This window comes from Phascolarctos cinereus, unplaced genomic scaffold (assembly GCF_003287225.1).
Source record: "Phascolarctos cinereus isolate Bilbo 61053 unplaced genomic scaffold, phaCin_HiC Scaffold_726;HRSCAF=1367, whole genome shotgun sequence".
Classification (NCBI taxonomy): domain Eukaryota; kingdom Metazoa; phylum Chordata; class Mammalia; order Diprotodontia; family Phascolarctidae; genus Phascolarctos; species Phascolarctos cinereus.
In genome coordinates this window covers 299,833,730-299,860,727 of record NW_027556098.1, presented here as the reverse complement: position 1 = coordinate 299,860,727, position 26,998 = coordinate 299,833,730, and the positions used below count along the sequence as shown (strand labels likewise).

General features: G+C 36.1%; 2 protein-coding genes across 4 annotated transcripts in view; one reads left to right on the top strand and one right to left on the bottom strand.

Moving 5' to 3' along the window:
- The window catches only part of NPAT (nuclear protein, coactivator of histone transcription), a 45,193-nt gene extending 21,502 nt beyond the window's left edge, over window positions 1–23,691 (top strand). Inside the window, 12 exon segments of the mRNA XM_020996103.1 lie at window positions 339–423; window positions 5,197–5,284; window positions 6,109–6,200; window positions 6,279–6,366; window positions 7,733–7,829; window positions 8,396–8,521; window positions 10,495–12,180; window positions 14,211–14,326; window positions 14,412–14,520; window positions 19,733–19,799; window positions 19,880–21,017; window positions 22,001–23,691. Of these exon segments, the coding sequence (XP_020851762.1) occupies window positions 339–423; window positions 5,197–5,284; window positions 6,109–6,200; window positions 6,279–6,366; window positions 7,733–7,829; window positions 8,396–8,521; window positions 10,495–12,180; window positions 14,211–14,326; window positions 14,412–14,520; window positions 19,733–19,799; window positions 19,880–21,017; window positions 22,001–22,078 (3,770 nt within the window). The 3' untranslated portion in view covers window positions 22,079–23,691.
- Window positions 23,692–25,371: 1,680 nt separating this feature from the next.
- Window positions 25,372–26,998, bottom strand: part of ACAT1 (acetyl-CoA acetyltransferase 1) — a 44,459-nt gene continuing 42,832 nt past the window's right edge. For all 3 annotated transcript variants that reach the window (XM_020996158.2, XM_078156843.1, XM_078156842.1), the window contains one exon: window positions 25,372–25,649. In XM_020996158.2, the coding sequence (XP_020851817.1) occupies window positions 25,529–25,649 (121 nt within the window). In that variant the 3' untranslated portion in view covers window positions 25,372–25,528. The remainder of the gene's footprint in view (window positions 25,650–26,998) is intronic.

The window sequence follows — 26,998 nt, the reverse complement described above, 5'->3', positions numbered from 1 at the left end:
AGAGAGGAGCAGAGCTTATAATTAAGGAGAACCCTGGGTAAAGAAAACCTAAGTCCAATTTGAGATGAAGAAAATTGGTTTAAAATATGTCGATTCACTTGTAAATCTCCCTACATACTTTTGTCCTATCTAAAACTCAACATTTTTCTTTCCTACATTTCTGTCTTTCTGACAGAAGAGAATCCCTTAATATTTAAGGTAATCAAACTTAAAAATAACACTTCATATATGTATAGTGTCATTTATACTTGAAGCTCAAATTTTTATATTTTTCAACTTACTAGATTTTTAATAACTTTCAGCAGTATTGAATGGGGTTCTTTGTATTTTTTTCCTAGCTACAGATTCTTTACATATTGTAGTTCCTGTACCTCAAGAACGAAAAATTCATTCTAGCTTAATGTCTCCTGGAAGACGAAAAAGGTAGCTTTTGTTTTTCTTCTTTTATTTTGACATGAGGCACTTATACCTGAAATAAAAATGAGACATTATGCCAAGATAATTGTATTCTCAATATAGTAGGAGGACTGGATCAACTTCGTAGGCCTATTTATTTGAAAGACAATGATAAATATATCACGTTTGAGTGTTTAGGGCTGAGGATCCATGGTCCTATCCCGTTGGGTACTACTGCCAGTAGAACAGAAAGCATCCTGATGAAATTCTATGACTAAAAAGAAATATTCATCAATGGTTAAAATCCCTTTGTTGATGAGTCTCTCCAAGCTTAACTGGTGACATACATTGTTTCACCAGCCCTTCACTTAAATTAGTTTTAGGGCTTAATAGGACCTGCTAGAACTGGTGGAATAGGGCTTTAATTGAGGGCCTGAATTGTATTGATGATTGCCACTCTATAATATAGTTTTAGATTTGCTACAGCTAGTCTACCTTCCTTTGCATTTTTTTCATTAATTCCTTCGATATTGACCTTTTCTTCTTCCAAATGAATTTTGTTATTATTTTTTCTAGCTCTATAAATTAATTTTTTGGTAGTTTGATTGGTATGGCATTGAATAAGTAAATTAGTTTAGGTAGAATTGTCATTTTTATTATATTAGCTCAGCCTGCTCTTGAGCAATTGATATTTTTCCACTTACTTAGATCTGACTTTATTTGTGTGAACAGTGTTTTGTAATTGAGTTCATATAGTTCCTGGTTTTGTCTTGGCAGGTAGATTCCCAAATGTTTTATATTGTCTACAGTTATTTTAAACGTAATTTTTCTTTCTATCTCTTGCTGCTAGGCTTTGTTAGTGTTACATAGAAATGCTGATGATTTAAGTGGGTTTGTTTTATATCCTGCAACTTTGCTAAAATTGTTAATTATTTCAGGTAGTTTTTTAGTAGATTCTATAAGTATGCTGTCATGTCATCTGCAAAGAGTGATAGTTTGCTTCCTCATTACCTACTCTAATTCCTTTAATTTCTTTTTCTTTTCTTATTGCTAAAGCTAACATTTCTGGTACAATATTGAATAATAGTGGTAATAATGGGTATGCTTGTTTCATCCCAATCTAATTGGGAAGGCTTTGTAGCCTTCCCCAGCTAGACTATCCCCATTACATATAATGCTTGCTGATGGTTTTAGATAGATTCTACTTAGCATTTTAAGGAAAGCTCCAGTCATTCCTATGCTTTCTAGTGTTTTTAAAAGGAATGGGTGCTGTATTTTGTCAAAAAGCTTTTTCTGCATCTATTGACATAATCATTATTTCTATTGTTTTTGTTATTGATATAGTCAATTATGCTGATAGTTTTCCTAATATTGAACCACCCCTACATTCCTGGTACAAATCCCACCTGGTCATAGTGTATTATCCTGTTGATATATTGCTGTAATCTCTTTGCTAATATTTAAAATTTTTGCATCAGTATTCATTGGGAAAATTGGTCTATAATTTCCTTTCTCTGTTTTAGCTCTTCCTGGTTTATGTATTAGCCCTATATTTGTGTCATAAAAAGAATTTGTTGGACTACTTCTTTGCTTATTTTTCCAAAGAGTGTATATAGAATTAATTGTTCTTTAAATGTTTGGTAGGATACACTTGTAAATCCAACTGGCCCTGGAGATTTTTTCTTACGTAGTTCATTGATGACTTGTTGAATTTCTTTTTCTAAAATGGGGTTATTTAAGTATTTTATTTCCTTTTCTATTAATCTTGGCAGTTTATATATACTTTGTAGGTATTCATCCATTTCACTTAGATTGTCAGATTTATTAGCATACAGTTGGACAAAATAGCTCCTAATTATGTTTTAATTTCCTCTTCATTGGTGGTGAATTCACCCTTTTCATTTTTGATACTGGTAATTTGGTTTTCTTCTTTTTTTTTTTTTAATCAAATTAACCAAAGGTTTATCTGTTTTTATTGTTTTGGTTTTGTTGTTGTTGTTTTCATAAAACTAGCTCTTAGTTTTATTTATTAGTTCAGTAGTTTTCTTAATGTCAATTTTATTAGTCTCTCCTTTGATTTTCAGGATTTCTTTTTGTTTTGTTTTTGTTTTTGCTGAGGCAGTTGGGGTTAAGTGACTTGCCCAGGTTCACACAGCTAGTAAGTGTCAAGTATCTGGTCTGAGGCCGTATTTGAACTCAGTTCCTCCTGCCTCCAGGACTGGTCCTCTATCCACAGTGCCACCTAATTGCCCCATATTTTCAGAATTTCTAATTTGGTATTTAATTGGGGAGTATTAAATTTGTTCTTTTTCTAGCTTTTTTTGTTGCTTGCCCAATTCATTGATCTCCTCTTTCCCTATTTTATTTTTGTAAACATTTAGAGATATAAAATTTTCCTGAACTCCTTTGGCTGCATCTCATAAGTTTTGGAATGTTGTCTCATTACTGTCATTTTCTTTGATAAAATTATTGGTTGTTTCTATGATTTGTTGTTTGACCCACTCATTCTTTAGGATTAGATCATTTAGTTTCCAATAATTTTTAGTCTATCTTTCCATGGCCCTTTATTATATGGAATTTTTATTGCATCATGATCTGAAAAGGATGCATTTAATATTTCTACCTTTCCGCATTGGATTGTGAGGCTTTTATGCCCTACTACATGGTCAATTTTTTGTGTAGGTGCCATGTACTACTGAGAAAAAGATATATTTCTATCTATTCAGTTTTCTCTAGAAATCTATCATATCTAACTTTTCTGAAATTCTGTTCACCTCCTTAACTTCATATTTATTTTGTGGTTAGATTTATCTGGTTCTGAGAGGGGGAGGTTGAGGTCCCCTACTAGTATAGTTATGCTTTCTGTTTCTTCCTGTAACTCACTTAACTTCTCTAAGAATTTGGCCACTAATACCACTTGGTGCATATATATTTCTTATTGATACCAACCACTTTGTTGTCTATGGTAACCTTTTAGCAGGATGTAGTTTCCTTCCTTACCTCTTTTAGCTTTTGCTTTGTCTGAGATCAGGATTGCTATCCCTTCTTTTTTTATTTCAGCTGAAGCATAATATATTCTGCTCCAGACTTTTACCTTTACTCTGTGTGTATCTCTCTGCTTCTAACGTGTTTCTTGTCTTACCCCAGTGAGATAGATCTTTCCTGCCAACCTTCTAAGTTGTCTTGGGCTAGAATATTGTTTTACCCCATGCTTTTGTTGGCTTTGCCACTCCAGAATTCATTTTTGAGTTGCTATATTTGTTTGGAGGAGAATTTGGGAGGTGTGTAAGGTTAGCCTTTTCTCCCCCATCTTGGCCCCATCTCTCCACGTCAGTGAATCTTGATTATCTCTTTCGTCAACTTTAAAATAAGCATCTTTTATGTCACTGCCTGTAGTAATATTTAGAGAGTTTTGATGGTAGGAAAAAGGTAGCTTATAAAAATATACTACACAGGGACTTTCTTTTGCCACATTTCCACCTTAATGTTTGAATTTGGGTTTTATGTGAATGGATACTTTAACAGACACAGACATATTTTCTAAATCAGACCTGCATGACTTGTAAACTTCTTCAGGCCACAGATAGGTTAGACCAGACACAGACTGATGATGGTTGGTTGCCATGGGTCAAGTGACAAACAGGAGAATGTGCAGTGGCAACTGTCAATTTTTGGCGGGCCACATGTTGTACAGGCCTGTTCTAAGCCTTCAGGTTTTCCTGCTGGCTTTGGCAGATACACAGCCCACCTTGGTAAAGGCATATTTTAGAATCTCTAAATCCTGCTCTGTCATGACCATTTCTGTAGGTACTGGACCTTTATATTTCAACATTATATTAGACTATAAGCTCCTTGAGGACAAGCACAATTTTTTTTAAGCTAAAGGTTGTGTAAACTTAGCACTTTACAGGTAGCAGACACTTAATAAACATTTGTTATGTTCTGTATTAGATAGGATACAAACAGGCCTGAGGACTGCATTGACATACTGCTTTATCAGCTTATGCAGAGTCTGCTTCTAGAGTTTTATTCCATATTTGTGATACTTCAAAAGATATATTACCCTATATCTACCACTTCAGTCTTCCTCATTTGAGGAAGCAGTATGTTGTAGTGGATGGCCTTGAAATTGATATTACCTACATTCGAAACCTATTCTGCTTCATAATAAATCTGTGGACCTCGGACCACTCATTTCATGTCTCAGTATTTTTTCCACATCTGTAAAATAATGGTGTTGGTTTAATACTCTCTTTCTAAGGTCCCTTCCAGCTCTAAATTCTGTGATCCTAAACCCATTCGTGCATGGTCTTAGGCTAATGCCAGTGAAGACAAGTGTAGATTAGTGTTTTTTCCTGTAATTTCTTTGTAACATGCTTCTGAAATACATGGTTTCATTGCTGTGAGTGTTCTTCCTCTACCAGTGCAGATTGCAGTCCTTTTATAAGTTAGAAGATGGTCTTTGAGAATCGTTGTGACCAAAATATTCATTGTCCTGTGATCATCCTGGTGAATAGATAGGCCTTTCCTCTGGTCAGCTAGGCTGTTCTTCATATGACATACTGTCAATCTGTCCTTGGATCCCTTCTCTGAAAACCCTTCTAGGGACATCTCTGATCTTGTGGTTTTTGGGGGGGGGTTTGTTTTTGGTTTTGTTTTTTTGCCATACCCATGAAAAGCTACAATGAGGTATCAGAGTAATAATAATAACAAAAATAATAATTTATTGTTACTCTGTTAAAGTTTTTAGAAAGATGTTAACCAGACTCACTCAGTACAAGTGTTTTTCATATGTTTCAGTGAATCTCAAAGGAAAAACATCACATTTTCTGGACCTCAGTCCACAGTTCGAAATTTTCAGGACCCAAATGCATTTACAGTAGAAAAAGTAAGTGAACCCTAATTCCAAAGCTTTATATTCATTTAGCTCCCTTTTTAATCCTTATATAGTATTTGTAGAAGACATTGTGATTAAATACCGTCTTTATTGATGAAAACATTATTGTAATTTAATATTCTTTGCTAAAATTATGGTTAAAGGCTTATTTGCTATGGTAATCATTTCAGCCATTATGATTAGTTAGGAGATGGATTGATCCTTTTTAAGCAGCTAGGTCTTTTTAAAAAACTTTATGAACAGCCATTGTTACAATTTGTACAGAAATCTGAAAATAAGTGACGCTTAGTTCTTAGATTAACAAGTGATATAATACTTAATTATTAGTAGTGATAATAGAATTCTGAGGTTCTCTATTAACTCTAGTAGCAGTTTATTTTCCTACTGTGGAGATCCACTGTTAAAAATCATTAGTTGCTATGTAGCAATTTCAACCTTGAATACCAAAATATGATTTAAATATTCATATTACATTACACCTTCTTCCCCACAATACATTATTTTAAAATCCAGGATGAAATTTGATCTGTTTGAAAACAGAAGGTCTTCTTCTACCACACAATAGAATGAAAATATAATACTAAGAGAAACAACGAGAAAATAGATGACTGATGAAGGGGAAGTTGTCTCATATGGGAAGAAAGGTTGAGGGGGAGCTGCTCCCTAATGGAAATGCATTTGGAAGAAGTTACCACTATCTTCAGAATCTCCTCCCAGAGTTTGGCTGTTTAGTTGACATCAGATAATTCTATTTACATTATTACAAAATTTCTCTTCTATAGTCTTTTAATAATTTCTAATATCTTCTTTTGCAGCAAATGGTTATTGAAAATGCCAGAGAAAAAATACTAAGCAACAAATCTCTACAAGAGAAACTTGCAGAAAATATTAACAAATTCTTGATTAGGTGAGACGTAATCAAAATATCGAACTATATCTTATCCTATCTGAACTCTGTACTTAAAATATTTCTTGTGTGTTGCAGTGACAGTAACATTGCTCAAGTACCCAAGCAAGCAGATAGCAATCCTACTGAACAAGAGGCTTCAATTGATGAAATCCTGGGACTTCAGGCATGTACAAGAGAGAGAGAGAGAGAGAGAGAGAGAGAGAGAGAGAGAGTGTGTGTGTGTGTGTGTGTGTGTGTGTGTGTGTGTGTACAGAATATAAAATAATTGGAGTTTTTATGTTTGCACTGATTCTTAAAGGCTATTGTATAAATTTACATCTTTAAAACTTTAATTTTATCCCCATTATTACTTCAGAACTGGTTAGAACTTTAGACTCGTGATATGTTTTCTCATCAAAAAGGGAAATGGTGATTAAATAATAGAATTTGACCAGCTATTTAAAGCAACCTTTGAAATAACTATTTATGGGGGGCAGCTAGGTGGCACAGTGGATAGAGCACTGGCCCTGAAGTCAGGAGGACCTGATTTCAAATGCGGCCTCAGACCAAACACTTGACACTTACTAGCTGTGTGACCCTGGGCAAGTCACTTAACCCCAATTGCCTAAAAAAAAAAAACTATGTAGGATGGTTATTCGTTTTTTGTTTTTAAGTCTCACCTCTTTCTTTGTGTCACATGACTCTAGTCCTGATCCACTCATTTTAACATATAAATGCTTTCCTCAGGAGGAGAGGCCTCTTCTGCATCTATCATAACAAATATATTTAGCACCTGTTTTATGCCAGATACTAAGTTAGGCATTGTGGAGAACATTGTCCCCACCCTTAAATAACTTTGTATGTAATTGGAGGCACAAGGAATAAATACATGGAAGTGAAGTTAAAAGAGTTCAACAGTACAAGCACTGTAACAAAATAGGAGAGTCCGTTTATTTTCCGAGTGTGTGGCATACATGAGATAATAACCAGGTAAGAGGAGCATCCTCTGGAGAGTGACGTGAAAATAGGAAATGTTTTAAAACACTGTAAGGGCCAACACCAGTCTATTGAGAACTTTGGAAACACTCATTTCTGTGCTCTTAAAATTGAGCAGTTTTTTAAGATTTGTGTCAGAGTAATGATTTTATTTTTAAAAGCTGTCTTTCAAAGGCTAGCATCTGATGTGAGAGTGTATGCCATTTCTTACTGTGATTAATAGTGGTTTGATACTTGATAAAACTTAGCATGATCATATAAAATAAAGTGGAAGTATTACTTATATTTATATCCCCAGCACTTAGCACAGTGCCCGGCACCCTGTAAGCACTGAGTAAATGTTTTATCTGTCTGTCCATTTCAGTGGTATTGTCAGTTCCACTGTTGATTTTAAGCTTAGGCTGAGATTTAAACGATACAATTCGTCTTGAGGTATATTGTATTCTACATGTTCTTTGAATGCATTAGTTTTTCAAGAACTAGCAACTGATTCTTTTGTTACTGTGTTCATTTTCATTAGACTTGTGACTATTTTATTTTGAATTCGTTTACAGAGTGAAATCCATATGTCAGAAGAGGCTATACAGGATATCTTGGAGCAAACAGAGTCAGACCCAGCATTTCAGGCCCTTTTTGATCTATTTGATTATGGTAAGACCTTTCAGGCAATTAATTCATCTACTTTGTTTTGCTTTATTTAGGATAATGCAATTTTTTTTCTAGTTCTTTAGGGAACATCAATAGTCAGTATCCTCTTCTCAAAGCATCTTGAACAAGCTTTTCCTTCCATTTCAACAAATACTGTACATTGTAATCATGATATCTAACCTGAAGAAACTTCAGCTAAGACAGGAGAGTTCATTGTAACTCCTTAAGCTTTTTATTAAACTATTGTAGAAAATTTTGTCAAGTACTTGTCAAAGTTTTACTGTTTGTCTAGCTTTATTTTAGGCAAGATCAGGTTGTACAAAAGCAATAAAAGATTTTATTCCTTCCCTCAAGGTTCTTGCCATTTTGGGGGAAACCAATATACTTACATGAAATACCCTGGACGATTAAAAAAGCAACATACCAAATGATATAGGAAAATGTCCTGCACAACTGAAATTTGAATTTGCTTCCTTTCTAAAGCAGCATGAATTGTTCCTTTCTTTCTAATGTTTGTATATTTAACCAGAATGATTGAGTTATATGTAACCGTTTCCTGTTTTGAAAAGGTAAAGCAAAGAATAATAAGAGTATATCACAAGTCATTTCTGGTCAGCATTTGGAAGCCAATCAGTCTGTCTTAGTAGAGGAAACTAATCTAGCAGTTGGAAACACTTTTGGAACTGAAGAGTCTAGTAAGTATCTTTATTAGTATTCTCAATCCAGATTTTAATCCTCAGTTTCTGAAATCACTGATATGTCATTCAATTTATAAGTTTATGTACTAATGTAAATAAATTACTGTTTTAGCCCCTTTGATGCCCCTTTCTCCGAAGGAAAATATGGCTCCTAGTTCCACAATAACTCTTGAGCATGAAATTATTGAACTCTAGTTTCTCATGATAGTTTTTCCTGTCTGAAAACACTAATTTCTGGATTTTTGTTGAATATTGATTAGATTTCTTTTCATTATTACTTTATGGTACTTCCCATAGCCAACTTTATTTGGTAGCAGTACCACCAAACTCTGTCTAAAAATAGTGCCTTGCCCATAGTAAGCATATAACAAATACTGGGCAAAATTGAGTCAGATTCTCTGCTCTTGGAACCCGTGCATCCAGTACTTCCTCTTATCTTATCAGCACCACAGAAATTATCTTCTGTTTTGATAATGATACCACCCTCCATAAAACTTTATAATGACTTCCCACATTTTTATGGATTAAGTTCATATTTTGCTTTCATTAAAGCTTCTAATCAGAATACCTCAGACTGTTTTGTTTCTTTTGAATTCATCTATGTTCCAGCCCTATTCTTTATTTATCTGAGTACACCTATTTATAGTCCCTTAGTCTGGTTGTCATTATGTCATAGAATTTCAGACCTTGGAGGAAATTTGCTAGAAATTATCTCATCCACCCAGATTGGGAACTGAGGCTCAGAGCTAGATGAAATAACTTGACTAGAGTCATACAACTAATAGGAAAAACAAAACTAGAGCCCATTTTCTGAATCTTTCTTTTTGCTCTTTCTGCTATACTATAGTATTCCTGATAAATTTCTTCTCTACCCTGATGTACAAGGCTATTTTTACTATATTTCTTACTTCCTTTATTCAGACTATAGATCTATTTCCTTTAGAACATTTTCTCAGATCAGAGAAGACTACTGCTCCTGACCTTGTTGGTGTATCCTAAATAGAAAATTCACACTGCTTCTTTCCCCCAAATATCTCTTTAGTTTTGCTTTCTAAGCCCTAATATGCACCTAATTTTAATACGTATAATAGTATAATACAAATAGTATGGTCTTTTCATATGTTTCAATTTTTAAAATTCTGCTTACTGTGTATACTTTTCATATTTGTCTGTATCAGTATTATTTCTTTTAGAAAGCAGAGAGTGTAATCCACAATTCTTATTTTATAAATCCACATAAATTAAATTTTTAATAAATACTTGATTATAGAAATTGCCACTTTTGTTTCCATAGGTATTCAGAGTTTTCAGTAATATGAGTAGCTTCAGCTGCTAGTCAGAAAGATTTTAAAGAAGGGAAAAAGAAAAAGAGAGACATAGAAAAGTTCAGTATAAGGAAATGGCATGACTGGAGGAAATTAAACATATTAGACCAAAGAGATATAAGAGAAAAGAAGTGTTGGAATGATTGGGGGCAAGTCTTCTAGTCCTTAATACTCAAAATGATTTTAAGCTTTTCTTGGCAAGCAGAGTTTTTTTTTTTAATAACTTTAAAAACAAAGCAAAACATTATATTATTTTGTGCTTTAGTGAACTTAACTAATGCTAGGTAAAGTTTAATTTGGCTGGTAGCATACTGAATCTTACATCTGTGCTGTGTAAACATACTCACACACATTGCATATGACTAGAGCCAGTATTTCACACCGAACAAATATCAGATAGGAATACTCTTTTTCCCTGATAGAATTTTAACACTTTTACCACGTTGATTGGTAAAGTTAGAATTGTTATTGGAAAAGGTAGGAAAATACTCATAAAATTTCTAGAATAAAAAAGTTTCTCAAGGTTTAAGCTGTAGGACGAAGATGATCACTACATTAATAAAGTGATGTGTATAGAGAAGATAGCCTCCTCAGCATGTGAATCCCCTACCTTACGATTCTCTAAGCCAACCTGTTGTTTTGCAGGTGGTCACTCTGTTGAGCCTCCGTTTTGTACAAACTATCAAACTGAAGAAGCATCGTGTGCCTTGAAGGATGGCAACGGTGATGACCATCTCAAGAAACAGGAAGCCCGAGAACAGTGTGTCCCGATGGGATCCACCCTACCGAAAGAAACATTTAAAGCGCCCTCGTGTGTTGCTTCAGAACAGAGATGTAGCCTTGAAATCACCTTTGAATCTGTACCTCATTTGAATAACTTTAGCCAGAGAGGAAATTCTGGTCCTCAATGCAATGAGCCATGTGCAGAATTGTACACAGATCAGCTGTCCAATGAAAATGAAATGGCTTTGGAAATTGAAAAAGATGCTTCAGTGTCTAACATCCCAAACACATCCGAACTGCATCCTGATCAGTCTGATGTGCCTCTGGCTTCATTTGCTTCCCTTGACGGAGTGGCAGAAAGCAATGAAAACTTAAACCACGGGAAAAATTCAGATCATTTTTTACCAAATATTTCATTAACTGGAAAAACATCTCAAAATAGCCAGTCTTGTGGAAGCCCCAGTGATTCTATTTTTCATAGCTCCAAGTCACCAGATTGTAGTGAAATTCAGCAAAATAAAATTGAAACAAATGTTATTTTGCCAATTGAATCACATCAGCCTTCTGACTGCCAAGATGATTCTTCAAACCAGAGTAAAGTCTTACCTGGCTCTGTTCACAGTTCAGGTTTAAATCTGTCTGATCAACATAAAATAGAGAGCCCTCTGGAAGAATCTGTCACTTCCAGCAAACAATCTAGTAGTCAGTCTTTTGTGGACCCACATCATTTGGAAAATAAAGGTTTGCCATCAGAACCCTCCAACTCAGAGGAAATGGCATTGGAATCACAAGAGCCATCATCTTCTGTAAAAGAAGATGGTGGTGCTGTTCTTCTGTCCCCTGGCAAAAGTGTTGAATGTAGAGAGATCGAAATGATTCCCACTGAGAGTAATCCTACAGAATACAGTCATTCTGTTCCTTCAGAATCCCTGTGTTCTTCAGTGGGAGAGATCAACACTGAGCCTCAAAGTACCAGTGAATATGAGCATTCTAGAGATTCCTCAGCAGAAGTGGATCCATCAAATATAGTATCGCTCAAAATTATCATTAGTGATGACCCATTTGTCTCAACCGATACGGAGCTAAACAATGCTGTTTCCAGCATCACTGGAGAAAACTTGCCTACTATAATCTTATCTTCTCCAGCAAAATCACCTGTGAAAAATGTAGGATTAGTTAAATGTTTGACCTCAGAAGAAACTTCAAATACTGTTTTATCTGCTGAGAAAGTAGGAGACTCAACCTTGGTAGAACAGAGCCTTTTAGTGCTCAAACCTAAAGAGACTGTAACAAATAGTATACAGAATGATGACTGCAGTGCATTTTCAGCAGCCGTCACACCAAGTGTTTCTCAGGATGGAGGATTTATACAGTTGATGCCAGCAACAAGCACAACTTTTGGTAATTCCAATAATATCCTTATAGCCACCTGTGTGACTGATCCAACAGCCTTGGGAACAGCTGTCACTCAGTCTAATGTTGTAGTGTTACCTAACAATTCTACACCTGTGGCTGCTCAGCCCCCACCACCACAGCAGTTACAGACTCCTCCAAGATCAAACAGTATGTTTGCAGTGAACCAGGCAGTATCACCTAACTTTTCACAAGGTAATTCTAAGAATATTTTGGTGGTATGTTTCTGGAATGGACTCAGGTTTTATCCTTGGGTGGGAATACAAGTTTAATTAATTAGGAGTAAAGTAAATATGTAAATGAAATCCTCAAAGGATCATCATGAATATATTCACACTCTCACTTTAGCCAATTCTTCCAGCCAAACTTGTTTTCAGAGCTGCTTACCAAAGTGGAATATTTTGAATTTTACTTTTTCCTTACCCATTTATATCCAAATGGTGCTGACAAGCTGTGCAAAAAGGACTGAATAATTAATATACTTACTGAGCACCTACTATAAATCTGTACATTCAGCCCATTACTGTGGGGAATAATAAACAAGCATCTGATAACAGTCCCTCTCCTTGGAGAGCTTGTGTTATCTCAGTTGGAGAAACAATAAATAGTTGTTGAAACTGCATGGCACTGACTCTAATTGCAGCTGAACTTCAGAGAAATAGGCACAACTTAAGTTGGCTTTGAAAAAAATGAGTCGGGTTTGGAGAACTCAGTTTGGTGTATTAATCCCTGAAGAATTGAATAAGCATGCTTCCTTTTGTATTCAGTAGTGATATCTACTTACAAATTTCAGTAAACCATACTGTTTTTTACTTCTTTTCCAGTAAGGTTGATGGGTTTGCATTAATTGGTTGGGATTATAGGATTGGCTATGAAAGCTTTTTCTGCTCATGTGGATGGAATGTGGGAATGGATGAATAAATTTATTACCATGTGCAAAGCATTGTGCTCTGTATTAGGGGTACAGATAGACAAGCTAGACAGTCCCTGTTCTCCAGGAGCTCTTGTTCTAATAGGAAGCACCAACACAGGTTGCAGTTGCAGGTCAGTTGGAAAGGCCCTGTGGTCCATAGAGTACTACAACAAAACAAGTGGTGTTATGTCTTCTTTAATTTCCATTAATGAAAACATCCATTTCTGATGTTGGACCATTTCATAGTAGCAAGGACTTTGGTGTAAGAACTTTCTTTTCCAGGTTTTTAGTAGATTGTGGCTATTGAGAGGGCAGCAGCAGCAGCAGCAGCTACATAAGTAATGGCCAAGTCATTTCAGAGATTGTTTCCTCAAATGATAATTCCTGGACTGGAAGATGGTCTGAGGTAACGTTGTTGCTGTGATAATGCTTAGGCTTACCTTTCCATCAGTGGCAGTTGGTCAGCAGGGATGGCAGGTCTGTTCTCCAAAATGATCATTACCCTTGATAAAGTCTATTAGGGCCAGGCCAAAAGGAGGTCTAGTGATCTGGGTGGCACTGCTGTTACCCAGGCTCCAGGGGTTAGGGTCCTGCCTCTATCAGAATCTGAGGTAAGGTGGTAGCAATGGTTTGACTCACCAGGTACATAATATTTCTTGTGACTTAACTTTGTAAGCATGTTCAAAACCAACTATGATAACCTACCTAGATAAAAAAAAATGTCTTTTATACATATCTCCTTCAAGAGGATTGTTGTGATTTGATCCTCTATTTCTAAAATCTTATTTAGTTAAGGTAGTTCCTATGGCATTTAGGATGGTTGAGCAATACAAAAACTACTTTTAAGTTCTATAAAGATGCCTTATTTGGGCATGAAGGTCAATGTGGGTTCTCAAAGCCTGTGTCAGTGAAGTACAAACTCTTTCATGTCCTACTGATCTGGAAAGGCTTCAAGAGCGAGCCTTGAAATGTCATCCAAGAGAACAAGCCTAGCAAAATTCAGAAAAGCTCATCACTAGAAAGTTGGCCACCAAGTAACACATTTTTTCAGCCACAAATACTCCTGAAGACCATAGAGGGATTGCAGTGGAGAATATCCCACCAATAAAATCACATTTTCAAAATGTTAAGAAAGGAGACAAGAAAATATCCATTTTGTACCTCTTGTCTCCACTTGCCACTCTTGCCATTACTACTAAGTTAAGACTTATTCTGGGTTGTTTCCAAGAGAAAAAGGAAGATGAGTGAAGAAAGTATAATTTTGTAGAATCAATTGCAGAGCATTAAGATTATATGTTATTTTTAATTTTAGGATCTGCCATTATAATTGCCTCTCCAGTCCAGCCTGTGCTCCAGGGAATGGTGGGAATGATTCCTGTATCAGTAGTAGGACAAAATGGAAATACTTTTCCAGCCCCTCCCAGACAGGTAACATTTCTGGTTTGATATGGGCTAAAAATGGAATGATGAAATGTTTCAAGCGTACTTTAATGTGAATTTTTTTCCCATCCAGGTCCTGCATATGCCTTTAGCAGCACCTCTCTGCAACAGAAGTGTTCCTAAACTCCCCATTCCTCCAAAATCTCAAAAGGTCCAGGGAACAAGAAACAAGCCTAGTACAGGTACATTTTAAAGTTGGCTAAGTAATGTCAGCTTTATATTCCTTGTGTTTCCTTGTTTACAACAACTCTATAACTTTTTCTGTCAAGGATCCCTTTTTAGTCTTCTAATAGAAAGGGACCCTTAGAGATCACCTACTCCTAAATACTTCTCTAATACTTGGAGCTCTTACCTCAGAAGGCAGCCCATTGTTTTGAACAATCCTGCTATTATAAAACTTCTGTATCTCCCTATAACTTATATCCATTAGTTCTAAATATCTAATGCCTCTCCTATGTGATTGTCTTTTTAAGTATTTTAAAGTAGTCATCATAAGTGCCATTCTATCTAGTCTCCCATGCCCAGTATCTTGATATTATCTGACTTCTCTTCCCTTAACCTCTCATTTCCAATTTGTTAATAATTCTCGTCAATTCTGCTTCCATAATGTCTCCCTTCCTCCTTCCTCCTTTCGTCTTCCATCACCACTTCCCTAATACAGACCTTTATTGCCACTCACCAGGATTGTTTCTTTAGCCTTCTGATCAGTCTTCTTGCCACTACTCTTTCCACTATTCAGTTCCCTCTTTCATATTGCAAACTAATCTTCCTAAGGCATAGGAAGTACCTTTCTCAAAACCCTTCAGTTGCTCTGTCTAATATATTGAGTAAAGTATGAGCCTTCTTTTGCCCTTTTCAAATCAGTTTCAGTTAACAGTCTCACCTTATCCTTCCTTCTCTCATTCATCTACACTGTTCTCCAACCAAACTATTCACCATATTTTGTACTATAATTATATAATTTCACGAAAGTACATACTTGATGAATGTTGAATACCAAACACACACCCCAAATTAAAAAAAAAAATTCACCAGGACAAGCATCCCCAGTTCCTTCAAACATCCCTCATGTGAAGTAGTTTCTAAATGCATTGCCATCTAAGTGCCCTCCAGGACAAGTCCAGTTTATCTTAAAAGTGCCTTATGTAAAATGCTGTCAGCACAATGCAGATTACAAAATCATACTACCCCTTGATTTATACTCTCTGCATCTGTTAATGAAGCCTAAAGTTGCATTAGCTGTTTAGGGAGTGGCATCAGACTAACTCACATTGAACTTACAGTCAACTCAGACCATGGTCTTTTTCACAGGAATAGCTATTAAGCTAGGTCTCCTCTGTCCTGGGCTTTGTACAGCCGTTTTCTTTTGAAATTTGACGTTATATGGTTTTTGTCTGTTAACTGTCACTCCCAGCTTCGTCATCTACCACCTGGGATTATGCCATCTGTGATCATTTCAAGGGACTGACAGAAATGTTGAACAGGACCTGTCACAAATTTGATCCCAGTCATTAGTCCACATTGCTTTGTATGACTTGTTCTCATTGAACCTTAGCTTATTGATTTTGTATTATATACTATATATACTATATATACTATAACCTAAATGAGTAATTCATTTAAATTCAGCAAATATTTATTAAGTGCCTGTTATGTACAAACCACCATTGTACGTGTTGGGGATACAAAGACAGAAACAAAATATTCCTTGACTCTGAGGAGATTAAGTTCTACAAGTAGGATCCAACATATATACACATAAGTAAATGTGAGGTAACTTAAGGGTCAAGAAAGTATTAACAATGTAGGAGATCAAGAAAGGCTTCATGTGAGAGGTGGTCCCTGGGCTAAGTCTTGAAGGAAACTAAGGATTCCAAAAGATAAAAGTAGACAGTAAATTCCAAGCATGAGTCATGGCCTGTAAAAAAAAAAGTATGTAGTGGGGGAGGTGGAATGGCAAGTTTGTAAACTAGCTGGTAGGCTAGCTTTGTTTAAATGTAGAATGTTTGAAAAGAAATGATATAATAAAACAAGTCTGTAACAGTAGGTGATAGATGGGATTCAAGATGTGGAAGTCTTTAAATGCTCAGCTAAAGATTATACATTTTGTCTTAGAGACAACAGAACCACTGAAGGTTTTTCAGTAGAGGGGTGACATGGTTAAAACTATGCTTTATGATGATTTTTGGCAACTCTGTGATATATAGGCTAGATAGGAAAGAAACTAGAAGGCAAAGATCTGTTAAAGTAGTTCAGGTGAGAAGTGCTTGAACTAGGGTACCATACTCCAAAACAGGTAATGGCCATACTCCAGAACCAGTACTCTTATTACTTTATTGACCTGAAGTCAAACTATTGATTTTCTGAATGAAAAGGAAATGGACATGAAAGCCATAGTGGAGTTAGAACAGACAAAAACTTGGCACTTTGGTTGGGTAGGAGAGATGGGGGTGAGGTAGTGAGAAGAATTGAAGATAACTCTAAGGTTGCCATTGGATGACTGGGAGGATGGTATATCTTCAACAGATATATGAAAGTTTAGAGAAGGGATAGATTAAAAGGGGTTGGGGGAAGAGAGAGGTGATGAGTTTTGCTTTGGACATGTGAAGCCTGAGATGCTGATAGGACATCCAGGTGGAGAAGTTCAGTAGTTGGCAATGTAGGTCTGGAGTTCAGGAGATAGATTGGAATTGGATATTAGGAGGTGTCTGCATAGAAGTGACAGTTGAACCTATGGGAGCTGATGAGATCACCGAAAGGAAGTAAAGAGATAGAAGAGGGCTGTGAACAGTTTCACAAGATACTTATATTTAGTGGAAGGGAGGTCAGTGATGATCCAGCAAAGGAGGGTAAGGAGTGATCAGACAAGAAGAAAGTAGTGTCAACAAGGCCAAGAGAAGAGGGAATAACGAGGAAGAGGTTAACAGTGTCAAAAGTTGCAGTGAGATTTTGGCTATGAAAGGAAAAAGAGAAATAGGATGATAGTTTGAGGAGATGGAAGGACCAAGTTAAGGTTTTTTAAGGATGGGGGAAACCTGGGCAGGTTGGTAGGGGTGATCAAAGAAGGAATTAGTGGAGAAGGGAAGGCAGTAAGCTCTTAGATAACACCTTCTGTGTGTCAGGCACTATGTCAAGCACTTTACAAATATTATCTCACTTTACCCTCACAACAACTTTGGGAGGTTATCCCCATTTTACAGACAAGGAAACTGACACAGGCAGAGGTAAAATAACTTGTCCAGAGTCACACAGCTAGTAAGTAAGGCCAGATTTAAACTCAGGTCTTCCTGACTCCAGGCCCAGTGCCCTGTGGCACAGCCGCTTCATGGGTAAAAAGAAATTACTGGTGCGAGAGGGAAAATTCCCAGAAGAGGAATTGGAATTTGGTGTGTGAATTAGAGCAGCTGGCTTTGGCAAGAAGAGCTACTTCTTTCTCAGAAACAAGAACAAAGAAAGAGAAAAATGCCAAAGAATAGCAATAGGGAAGTAAGAAAGATGGGAAGGCTTGAGGAGATAAGATTGTGAAAGTTGGACTGAGATTAGGGGTGTTGAGGTGTTGGCCTAGGAAGATAAGAGTCATAGTGAGAATTAAAGGAAGATTAATGTAGGGGGAGATCCGAGAGAATTGAAGAACTCAGGATCTTGAAGATAGCAGTTATGAGTAATGGTGAAATCTAAGATGTGACTATTCCTGTAGAGGGGTGAGGGAGAGTGAATTGAATATATGGGTCATGGAAGCTGAGGTTAATGAAAGGAGGCCAGAGTGCTGGAGGGGACAAACACATGTATGTTGAGGTCTCTCAGTGTGAGGGTAGTGATAGAAGGTTATAAGGTAGTTACTGATCTCCTTAAGAAGGTGAATGACAACATTTTAGACAGCTTTTTAAAAATCTGGACCAAGAGATGTAAATGTATAGAACAGTCCTCAGCAGAGGAGATACTGCAGTGATGATAGCAGAAGGATAGTCAGGAATGGCAGTCATGAGCAAAAAAGTATATCTCCTCCTCAAGAGGAAGAGTGCAACTAATGGGCAGGGCAGGATCTGGGCTGGTGAGGGGGCAGACTAAGGTAAATAAAGATGAGAGTTTAGAGTAAGTTATAACCAGAAAGGGTTTTCACCACAGTTGGTGGTAACTGAGTCAGAGGGATAAGGGAAACAGGAAGTGAGTTTGCCAGATATGGGATAGAGAAGGGCCCCAAACCTCCAGGATGTCTGAGCCCAGTGCTGGTACTAGATTGCTTCCATGGCTTGTATCTTGAAAGGCTGGGAAGCTGTGGATAGATAAAGCAGACAGAAATAGAAGGGAGTTCTCTCCATCTTCTTCAGTTAATAAATACCCAGTTCCCTATGAAAGAATGAGCTCACGAGCCTTTTCCCAAAGTGAAATGACAGCTCACACCTAGACCATACTCTGTATCAGAAGCAAGTACTTAATCACAGTTGGCAGAAATGAAAGCCACTACTTTATTTTCCTAATTCTTACAAATCATTAATCCATTCTAGAATTTTGTTAGCTTTGGTTTCCCTAACTAGCTCAGTTACATTGGTACTTCTTTGCCATTGTGTGTATCTCTTCCTTGTCCCCCATACCTAATGTATTTTACCTTTATCATTTCTCCTATGTTCAGTCCTTTCTCTCTGTCATGAATAAATGTCAGTCGCCTGCTCCTTTATGAATGTCCCAACTCCCTTCTGGCCCTGCAAGCCTTCTTTCACACCATGGTATATCCTAAGAATTCTACTGTAGGATCATAAATTTAGAGCTGGAAGAGACATAAGAGGTAATCTAGCCCAATCCCTTTAGTTTTATAGATGAGGAAACTGAGACCTAGAGAAGTTAATTGAGATGATACAGAGTTTACAGAGATAATACAGATAATAAGTGGGAAAGCTGGTAATCAAACCCATGTACTCCCACTTCAAATCTAATATTTAATATTTTATTGATTCATTACTTGAAACCAAACTATACAATATATTGTAATGTCTTTTGCTTTATATTTAATATATTTTAAATCAGCAAATACTCAGTATATTTTTAAGATTAAATAAATACACTTTTAAAATAAACACTTCTGCTGCCTAGAGCAAGGTGTTTACTTTTGACTTTTCATCTAATCATGTATACAAGTTTATCACAAGAGAACTTTCCCAAGGTCATTGGACTTGGTCTTAAGTGTGTTTGAGGATTTAAGGCTAGAGGGTAAAGTTTTCTTCAATCAGTAGAATTCTCGTTTCAAAGTAGTTTATACATGTTTCTCTTTCTTCAGAAAACTCTATGCCAGTAATATGTAAAAATATTTCAGTTGTACATCACCAACCTCTTCTCTTACAGGTGGGTGTAATTTCTCCAAAGGATGTTTTCTGTCTTTAATTGTTTGTATTTTAATAGTTCCAGGAAAGTTGACAACCAGCTTGGGGGATTCTTTAAGCCATCCAGTTGGTTTTCACACACACAGGTGAGCACAAATGTTTTCTTCTACATTTGTGTTGTTTAAATGGTAGCATTTTGTTACTGAAGTATTTTTCCTCTTTTTAGCAGAGCTCTGATTCCTGAAAAGAATCTGGCTGCAGATCTTGGAAAGAAATTAGAAGATACCACAATTCCTCTTTCAACAGAGAGTACAGTGTCTCCTGGCAAACCACATGAAAGTCACAGACGTGTGCTGTGCTTTGATACTTCTCCTGGAGTTAGCATCCAGGGGTCTAACACCAAAACCCTGTCTCAAAACAAAGAAAGTAATGACATTTCCTTTGTTACCATGGACCCTCCCAGTGTGTCATCTTCCATTGTAAAATCCTCTTTTAATGTCAAAAAAGAGAGAGAAAAACTTTCTGGGCCTAAGGTTTTATCACAGTCAGAAACTGCTAGCAGTAGGAATGCAGCTGTAAAAGAAACCCAGCCTGAAAAAAAGACTTCACTGGCTGGCCTGGTTCTTGATTCTTTTCATAAAGCAACAGCTAATAAGGAGAATGAGCTACAAAGGGATGTGGAAAGGCAGAAGAATCAGGAAGCAATCAAATTGTCAAACGGGCATCAGAATGGTCCTCTGTGGAATGAGAAAACTACTGCCTCCGTTCAAGAACTGACCAAAAAACAGGGGCCATCTTCTAACAGTAAAAACACTGTTTCAACAGGGACAGCTTCAAAGGAGCTAAAACGAGAACAGACTAATAAATCTGCCAGCCCTCTAACTAAAAGCAGTGTAGAAAAATTACATGACCTTCATTGGCACAGCCCAACAAATAGACTTCCCAGTACTGGCGATTTACCTGTGCCTCGGACACCAGGATCAGGAACTGTGGAGAAACATAGAGAAGAACCCTGTGACAGCATCCAGACTCCCACCAGTAGACGTTACAGTGATGAGAGTGGCACTCCCAAAGGAATGGTCCCTCTTGCCACTCCAGATTTACCAGCCTGTAGCCCTGCCAGTGAAACAGGGAGTGAAAATAGTGTGAACATGGCAGCCCATACTTTAATGATTCTTTCACGGGCTGCTATCTCAAGGACTACTTCAAAACCTCTCAAAGATAATACACAGCAATTTAGGTCTTCAAGGAGTGCCAACAAAAAAAGGAAACTAGAAGATTTAGATGAGCGTGACCGAACTGCCCGTTCTTCCAGTAAAAATCTTCCAAATTCAACGGTGCCAATAAAAAAGAAGAAAATTAAGGCAAGTCTGAAAGGTTTTTAAAAGTTTATTGCTTCATTTTCTTTGAGGCTCAAATTAAATAGTTTTCCCTTGCTTGCTGATGTCCATTTATCTGGCTGATCATTATCTTAATAAGTACATGCTAAATGCACATAATACCTTCTACATTCATCAAATATGTTACTATAGGTAGAAGTAGGATTGAGACTTAAGTTTTCTGACACCTTATAATCTTGATTTCCATATCCATTTGTTCATTTATCCAGTTGATAACTTATTGTATGCTGTCCATGTAAATAAATTATCTTACACTCATTAAATTCCACTTTGCTATCAAAAAAGTTTTACCCGAAAAAGGTCATAATAGTGGTACATTACTTCCTTCAAAAATCCATTTATCTAAAACTTTATTTTAGCCGTTGTATTAGAAAGGAGGTACACAGATGGTATTTCCAATTTTATTTTTATTTATTATTTTATTTCCAATTTTCCTAAATTAAATCATTCAGCACCAGTGATAAAAACAACTTTTTAAAAATGCTCTGTGAGAAATACTTTCATGTGATTTTAAAATTCAGATCTGTAATGTTTAACATACATACACAGGGGAATCATTTCTTATAGAGAAAGTAGCAGTGACTATTGTAATTCTTACAAAGTGCTTTCTTCACAAACACTCTGAGATAATTAGGTAATACAGGGAATATTATCCCCATTTTACAGCAAGGAAACAACTCTCAGAAGTCCCATAGCTAATGATAATTATGAGTAGAATGAGTTCATTTAGAATTCAAAAAATTATATATATTACTATATGAAATTTTTATATAAAATAATTATAAACTTGTACTTATTTTTATATAACTACAAAACTACTTATTGTAATTTAGCATCTTTCTGATATTTGGAAAAGGCAAACATAGGACACTGAAGAGGAAGGCTGAGATTAATCCATTGTGTTTAACTGAATCTGATGTTGACATAGTATTTTCTTCTCTCAACAGAAAAAGAAGCTACCTAATTCATTTCCTGCTGGAATGGACGTGGACAAGTTTTTGCTGTCTTTGCATTATGATGAATAAGAACTCTAAATTATTAAGAACATTAGCAATTTAAGATTGGTGTCCATATTACTATAAGTAGGAAAAAATAACAATCTGAGAGCATGAACTGCACTTTCAGTGCACTGAAGTTACACTTTATAGCTATGTCATGCTGTTTCTAAAGCAGCTTGCTAGTTTGTAAATAGACTTGATTTAGTATATTTTTATTTTGGAAAAAGCACTTGCAGAAGTGTAAAGCCATTAATCTGCAAAACTGTACAGCTACAACAATTGCATATTGTAAATACTGTGTAAATTGTATTGAAATTGAATTTCAATTAACTAGATGTTCTGAAAAGCCTGGTTTGGTTTTGGTTTTTTGTTGTTTAATTACCAGTCTATTCCCAATTCAACAGGTTTGTCCTTTAGAATAGTTTCATTTAATTCTTTTTTTAAAAAGTGATTGTAGTGAGTCTTAACAAGACATTTCTAAGACTTAGTCATTAAACAGATGAAAGGTAAGGCCTTAGAATAAGAATTTGATAGTTTTTTTTTAAGTGTTTCTCTGTCCCTCCTTATTATCACGGTAAAGGTTATATTCCTGATTATTTTTTTAAATAATTAAAAAAAAGAGAGAGAAACAAGAGCTTTAAATATCCCTTATGGGTATCATTCTAGTCTCTTAGAGAGGGAGAATTTTATAAGATATTTAATAAGCGTTTTGATCTGTTGTGTGTAGATTTTTACAAAACCTTAAATGGTTAGACTATTGAGCCATATAAAGTTTGCTTTTGTAGTTGAAATTTCCCAGAAATGTATATATCTTCCCACCCCCCACCCCCAAAAAATACTGGGGCTTTTTTAAAATTGCACTAATTCAGAAAAGTCTTCAATCTAGTGGCCAAATCTCATTTATTTAAATCTTATATCCAATATTGAGAGCTTGTGCGTTGAGATTTATTTCTTAGCATTTATCTTACAGAACCACATCCATTTAGATGATATTTTCCAAGATAACTAGATAACTAGTAAAGTAAACTATTATACTGGTTTTTTTTCTCTTTTTCCTTAAATTGTTTCAGTGCTAGATGTCTACATGTGTAGATATCCACAAGTCATTTCAATGATGTATTGTCTCCATACCTTCCTAGCTATATAGAGAAAGCATTAGAGAGCTATCTTCCTTGTTTGTAATACAACCTGTCAAGTTGAAGAGTCAATTTAAACCTTTACCCGAGAACAAAATCTTAATTAAGCATTTAACCTATTGTGCCTGGATATTACTGATTTTTGTAAAAAGTGCATTCTCTAAAGTGCTTCCTGTTGTGGTTCGACTTAAACCATATAGATTTTTTGCCCCTACAGGGCTGTCCAATATTAACATTAATGCAGCTTTCTTCAACTATGTTCTATACTGAGCCATAAAATCCATTCGCTGTCTGGTAACCGTTTGCTGAATTTATTTCACTGGCACTAATTGCTTTGTCATGTTCAAATTTTACTTCAGACTTTTGTGTTGTAAAAAATTTGTTTGATGTGGCAGTGGTAATATTCCTGAGGAACTAAATATTATGCAGTTACTGTTTCTATAAGCTGCATTACTTGATACTGCATCACTGTTAGGTTTGAATAAATATTTTGGTTAATTTCAAGTTTGACTATTATTTATTGACACCTGGTTTCTTCTGAACATATGCTTTTATTGTTCTATCTGGAAGCAACAGACTTTATAGTAGAGACAAAGCTCACAGCCTGGTTTTAAACATAGCAACTTGACTGGCAAGGTCAGTTTACAGAATGCCTTAGAGTTAAGAATACAGGATGTCCCAAAAATCTTATATTTTAAGTTGCACTAAAACTTTTGGGACACCTTGTATCATACTCTTTATTCTAACTTCCTTTCACCTTTTCATACAATAGCCTCATGCCCAAGTAGTGTTGTGTATATTCTGTTATGCCTTATAGCTTATTTTACCAGTAATCTCCTGAATGTTGTAGAATCCAGACTGCTGTTTGCAAATTAGAACTCTATTTCTAACTAGCAAAAGTTCCTAGCTTTCCCAACTCTCTACCCTGGTGGCTTGGATCACCTCAGAAGTAGGCAAGGAAAAGGAATCAGTTTTTAGATAAGGATATTTGGTAAGAAGTCTTTATTAAAGTGCCAGTACTCCACAAACAGTATACTATTTGGGAAGCACTGGCTTAGTTCATGAGGACTATACATAACTGCTGCATACCACCGGTGAAGATAAATGACCACCATAAATCTTCCCAGACCTAATGAGTTTTAAATGTGCAAGGCTGTGTTTATTAACTGCATATAAGAACTAAAGCATCTGTTTAGTGTTAAAGCCACTAGAATATGTATATACTTGGAAATGTATATAAAAAATCATGGGTATGAACTAGAGACATTAGGATTCACCTAGACTATTGCAGCAGGGTGCATGAGAGGCCAAAGAAACAAGTAAAGATACTCAAGTCCACATCTCCTTTGTTGTTGTTAAGTCTTGTCCAACTCTTCATAGCCCTATTTGGGATTTTTTTTTTTGGAGGCAATCGGGGTTAAGTGACTTGCCCAGGGTCACACAACTAGTATGTGTCAAGTGTCTGAGGCTGGATTTGAACTCAGGTCCTCCCAATTCCAAGGCCAGTGCTCTATCCACTGTGCCACCTAGCTGCCCCATTTGGGATTTTCTTAACAAAGACACAAGTGTTTTGCCATTTCCTTCTACAGCTCATTTGACAAATGAGGAAACTGAGGCAAACAGGGTTAAAGTGATTTGCCCAGGGTCACAGAGCTAGTAAATGTCTGAGGACAAATTTGAACTCAAGTCTTCCTGACTCCAGGCTTAGCGCTCTAGCTGCCCCCAGGTTTGGCTTAGAGAAGACTTTAAGAATGGTATTTAATACAGAGCTAGGTCTCAGAGGAAGTTAAACTGTAGGCTGGATTTGCTATCAACTTTCTAATGAAACACTGTTGACTCTGGTCCAATTTCTTGAAAATTAATTACAGAAGACATATCAGTGATGAAGACTAATAATTGTATTAATTGCTTGACCATATATATGTCACATAGTGAAAAGTTAAGAAAAAGTCTAAAGATCAGTTCACATCCATTTTTTATCAGAAAGAAACTCGGGGCTTTTTGGAAAACACTCATCCGTGCTCCCACCACTGTGGTACTGCAGAATTTTGAAAAGTATGAATCCGTTTTAAAGTTTAATACTTTTCAATTCAACAGTCATGCCCAAGATCATCATCTTCTTAGAAACTAAAAAGGCTTTAGAGAGATCCCTTTTTTAGCTAAAAATGTCTTAAGATTATCAAATCTGATGACAAGAAAACTGTTTATTTATGCTATACATATATACACATACACATATGTTCAGCATCCAGAAAAGTCCCTTTTCAAACCCTTAAACTATTAACTAACTGGTTGATCTCTTCTGATCACAAATACAGGTGAGGGTACTTGCTCCATCATTCTATAACTTCTGGATTAGTATTGCAGAAGCACCACCTCCTCCATTGCAAATTCCTGCAATACCATACTCTCCTTGTTTCAAGGCGTGGACCATGTGAACAACAATTCTTGCTCCAGACATCCTAGAATTTAAAAGGAAAAAAAAGTTTTCATTCTTCATATACAGGATTACATAATTCACAAATTTTAGAACTTTCTAAGGTACAAAAGCTATTATTTGGGGAAGTGACAGGTAAGTGTCTACGCATCTGAATAAAATATCTCTAGTATTTTTTGTGTTGCCCACAAAGGAGGGGAAGGCTAAGTCTAAAAATGTGTTGAATATAAGAACAGTTTCAAAGTAAAAAGGAAAGTAATTCCATTTTTCTACCAACAGAACCTCAGAGGCCATCTAAACGAACCCCATTCCTGAACAAGAATCCTTTGCAAATAAAGTGACTGAAAAAGCCATATCCCTTGGCCCAGAAATTCTACTACTAGGCTTATGCCTCAAGGAGACCATAGGAAAGAATAAAGTCCCTACATGCAACAAAATATTTATAGAAGACCTTTTTATGATAGCAAAGAATTAGAAACAAAGTAGATGCTCATCAATTCAGGAAAAGGCTAAACAAATTGTGGTACACAAATAGAATATAATTATGAATGTGATGAATACAAACATGGAAAGAACTGTATGAACTGATGAAGAGCCAAGAATAATTGTAGTTAGCCACCAAAAAAGTCAAAAGTGAATGTTGCAAAATTATAAAGAACAAGCATGACTAGAAAAAACATGTATGAGAAGATACTCCCACCACAACCTTTTGCAGAAGTGAGAGGTCTACAAATGTACACTGTATATATTTGCTGGGTTTTTTCTAAGTTCTTTCTTAACTATCATTTTTCCTAAAATGAGTCACCAGAAGCAGGTAGTGGTCACTCATGCTTAACAGGTATTTAAGTAGATCTCAGTCACATCCTGGATGTATGTCATGGTAAGAGAGAAGACTTCCCTGTTGTTAACATTAGATAAGCACTTCTCCCTCACAGAGTCACCAACTAGCACTACTTAGCCCTTCTTCCTTTACTCCTTTCCTTTTGAATGGCCTCTCCCCTGATGCAACCTTTGGATACACACAATCATTTTTCAAAGTTATAAGCAGCGGCTTCCTTCTCAGATATTCCAGATCCCTCCCTAATACTTAGGTCTTAATATTCAGGGGTCCTTTCTTTCCTCCTTTGTAGTCTATGCTAAGATAAATTTATGCACATTTGTATTTGAGTTGTGGACAAAATTCTTCCACACCTGCACGTTCTCGAGTTAGATTAGGATTCCCTTTTGCCTATTTTTTTTTAATTTTTAATTTTTTAAATTAATTTATTTTTAATTTTCAGCAATCATTTCCATAAGCTTTTGAGTTTTAAAAATTTCTGCTCCTCCCTCCACACCTCCCTCCCCAAGATGGCATACAATCTGACATAGGCTCTA